Source organism: Lepidothrix coronata, unplaced genomic scaffold (assembly GCF_001604755.1).
Source record: "Lepidothrix coronata isolate B3197 unplaced genomic scaffold, Lepidothrix_coronata-1.0 Scaffold204, whole genome shotgun sequence".
Classification (NCBI taxonomy): domain Eukaryota; kingdom Metazoa; phylum Chordata; class Aves; order Passeriformes; family Pipridae; genus Lepidothrix; species Lepidothrix coronata.
The window spans coordinates 1,484,724-1,487,433 of NW_016690384.1; the positions used below are offsets into that span (position 1 = coordinate 1,484,724).

Consider the following 2,710-nt stretch of genomic DNA (forward strand, 5'->3'; position numbering starts at 1 on the left):
AGGGGCTCTCAGCTCTCCCTGGAGCCTTCTCTTCTCCAGGGGAACCCCCCCAGCTCTCCCAGCCTGGCTCCAGAGCAGAGGGGAGCCCTGGGAGCATCTCCATGTCCCCTCTGGACTCGCTCCAGCAGCTCCACGTCCTTCTGATGGCACAGTTCTTAAATCACAGTTTCCCATCCCAGAGGTGTTTTCATCCCTGTGTTTGCTCCTCTGCTCACCCTCTGTGACTGGGAATAGCAACATCCACCTCTGCCACAGGGACACTGTGAGCAGTAACTCCTGTTGATATTCCCCCGTGTTTCTGGCCCAGTCAGGTCCAACAGCAATGAGTGGGAGAAGATCAAGAGTTGTGCATGTGCTGGTAGCACAGATATCCCATGGCATTGAACCAGGACCCCTGGGAAGCAGAATCCTGCATCAAATCCACACCCTGCCAGGAGCACTATTCCATCAGGATGCAGAAGTGCTGGGGGAAAAAAATAGTTAGGAAAGCGTGTAATTACGTCCCAGGCTGCAATGGCCAAGCAAACGTGGTCCTGGCATTCCCTGCCTTGGAAGGATTTGACCTTGGAGCATTTGGGGTGGGTGCACATGGGGCAGGAAAAGCTGCAGGGAGTTGTAACTGTGTAAGAGGCTCATCATTGGAACATCACGGAATTAAATTTGGAGAGGTTGCTGGGAAAGCAAAGGTTAAATTCTCTTTTAATCCCCTAGAACAAATTTTTTTGTAGTTTTTCCTTTTCCCAGCAGCCTTCTCTGGACCACTGAAACAAGGACTGTAGCAAAGTTAGGAGATGTTGGGTTGGATTTTTCACAACCTTTTGTCAGAGCCTGATAATTCCATCTTTAATTCCCTGGGATTTAAGCTGGGCTTCTGCTGCCACCTAGCTTAGACTGGCTCCTGAGCTCAGCCAGCTCCCAGCAGGCAGAGGGACATGGTTTTCCTTGGAAAACTGGTTGCAAATTTGCGCTGAAACAAAGATCCAGAAGTGCAGTTTATGCTGAACTTGCAGTTGAGTCCCAGCAGCCGTGATCCTTCTGCCTTTTGTCTCCATTGGGAACATTAATACAGGACTTCTTCATCTCCATGACTCAAAATGGCTTCAACACCCAAAAGCCAAAGATTACAATTAAAAAAATATACCTCTTGCTTCAAGATAATGATTTGTAAATTTTGATTTCTAAATTGCAGAATAAGCCCCAAGATTTAGTATTAATTATATTGTTAATTATAGAAATTAATTCTAGAAAGAACCCGAAGTATTTTAAGATGTGAAGGTGGGTTGAAGGCGAAGATGTTAACTTCAAAAATGGATATTAATCAAATTATTATTATATTAATGGATATGAATTAAATTGATATATAAATTGATATATAAAGGTGAGTTGAGCAACAGGCATTTCCCAGGCATTAGAGTGATTCTACTGAACAGTATAGATATTTTATAGGTATTTTATCATATTTATAGATATTTTATCATCTGTGTATTTTGATATAAAGAGTGAAGTCCACATGGGAGGGATGCACTTCCCAGGGATTCATCTAATGGCTTTATCGCTTTTCCCTCCCTCATTCCCTGCACAGAGGCTCGTTTGAGGACTCCACGACCAGGTTTTACACGGCGTGTGTGGTGGAAGCTTTTGCCTATCTGCATTCCAAAGGGATCATTTACAGGGACCTCAAGCCAGAAAACCTCATTCTGGATCACCGAGGTTATGCCAAACTGGTGAGTTCCTGCAGCACCCCAAAAAGAGTCCCAGGAGGTGTCAGGGCAGAGGGGACACAGGTCACAAGAAAAGCCCCCCCCCAGGCCAGGGTCCTGTCTCTGGGGGTGGCCACCAGTAGGTGCTGAGATGGGATCAGGACAAGGGTGTTTTCCCAACCTCCAGCAGGGCTCAGGGTTGGGCTGGGAAGTGCTGATTCCAGCTGGAAGTTCAGATCTGTGCTCCCGAAATGTTTAGGAAAGAGCACGGGCAGAAACCCACCCGGCTGTTTGGGAGCTACTGAGGGACTGAAAGGGCTTGAAAATAGTTGTGGTCAAGTGTGTGTGGGACAGGAGACAGCGAGGTGTTGGATGACAGAGGATAACTGAGGGGGATTAGATGCAAGACTGCCCTTCTCACCCCAGGAAGATCTGGACATGGATCTCTACTGGTCCCATCACCAGCCCCCAGCTCCTGAGACATTTTGATCTCCCTGAGCCACATCCAGGATGGCACAAGTGTCCCACATCCCTTGTGGGGCCGTGACCATGTGAGCTCCTGAGCAGCACAAGGTGTAGGAGCATCTCAGAACCCCCCCAGGGCCAGCAGAGTGGGCTACAGCCCATGGCTGTGGGCCAGCAGGGCACCGAGGGCAGGGGCACAGCTGGGAATGCAGTGGGACAGTTACCCTGAGCTCTGCCCAGGCCCCAGAGGGCTTCCCTTCCCAGTGTAATCAGATTTTCCATGCTTGCCAGTGGCATTCTGAGGTTTGTTAGCCCACCAGCACATCCCAACAGCCTCCAGCAAACTGGGAGGACACTTGGACTGCATCCAGAAGAGAACTTGGCAATAGATGCTAAAAAGGCCAGTGTTGAGCCTAAATCATGGAATCATGGAATGGTTTGGATTGGAAGGGACCTCAAAGACCATCCAGTCCCACCCCTGCCATGGGCAGGGACACCTCCCACTAGCCCAGGTTGCTCCAAGCCCCGTCCAACCTGGCCTTGGA

The 2,710-nt window shown here is 49.1% G+C and overlaps 1 protein-coding gene across 1 annotated transcript in view; it reads left to right on the forward strand.

The window, feature by feature from the left end:
• Window positions 1-2,710, forward strand: part of PRKG1 (protein kinase, cGMP-dependent, type I) — a 367,703-nt gene that overhangs the window by 355,598 nt on the left and 9,395 nt on the right. The window contains exons 14-15 of the mRNA XM_017832653.1: window positions 904-908; window positions 1,577-1,724. Coding sequence (XP_017688142.1) covers window positions 904-908; window positions 1,577-1,724 — 153 coding nt within the window. The remainder of the gene's footprint in view (window positions 1-903; window positions 909-1,576; window positions 1,725-2,710) is intronic.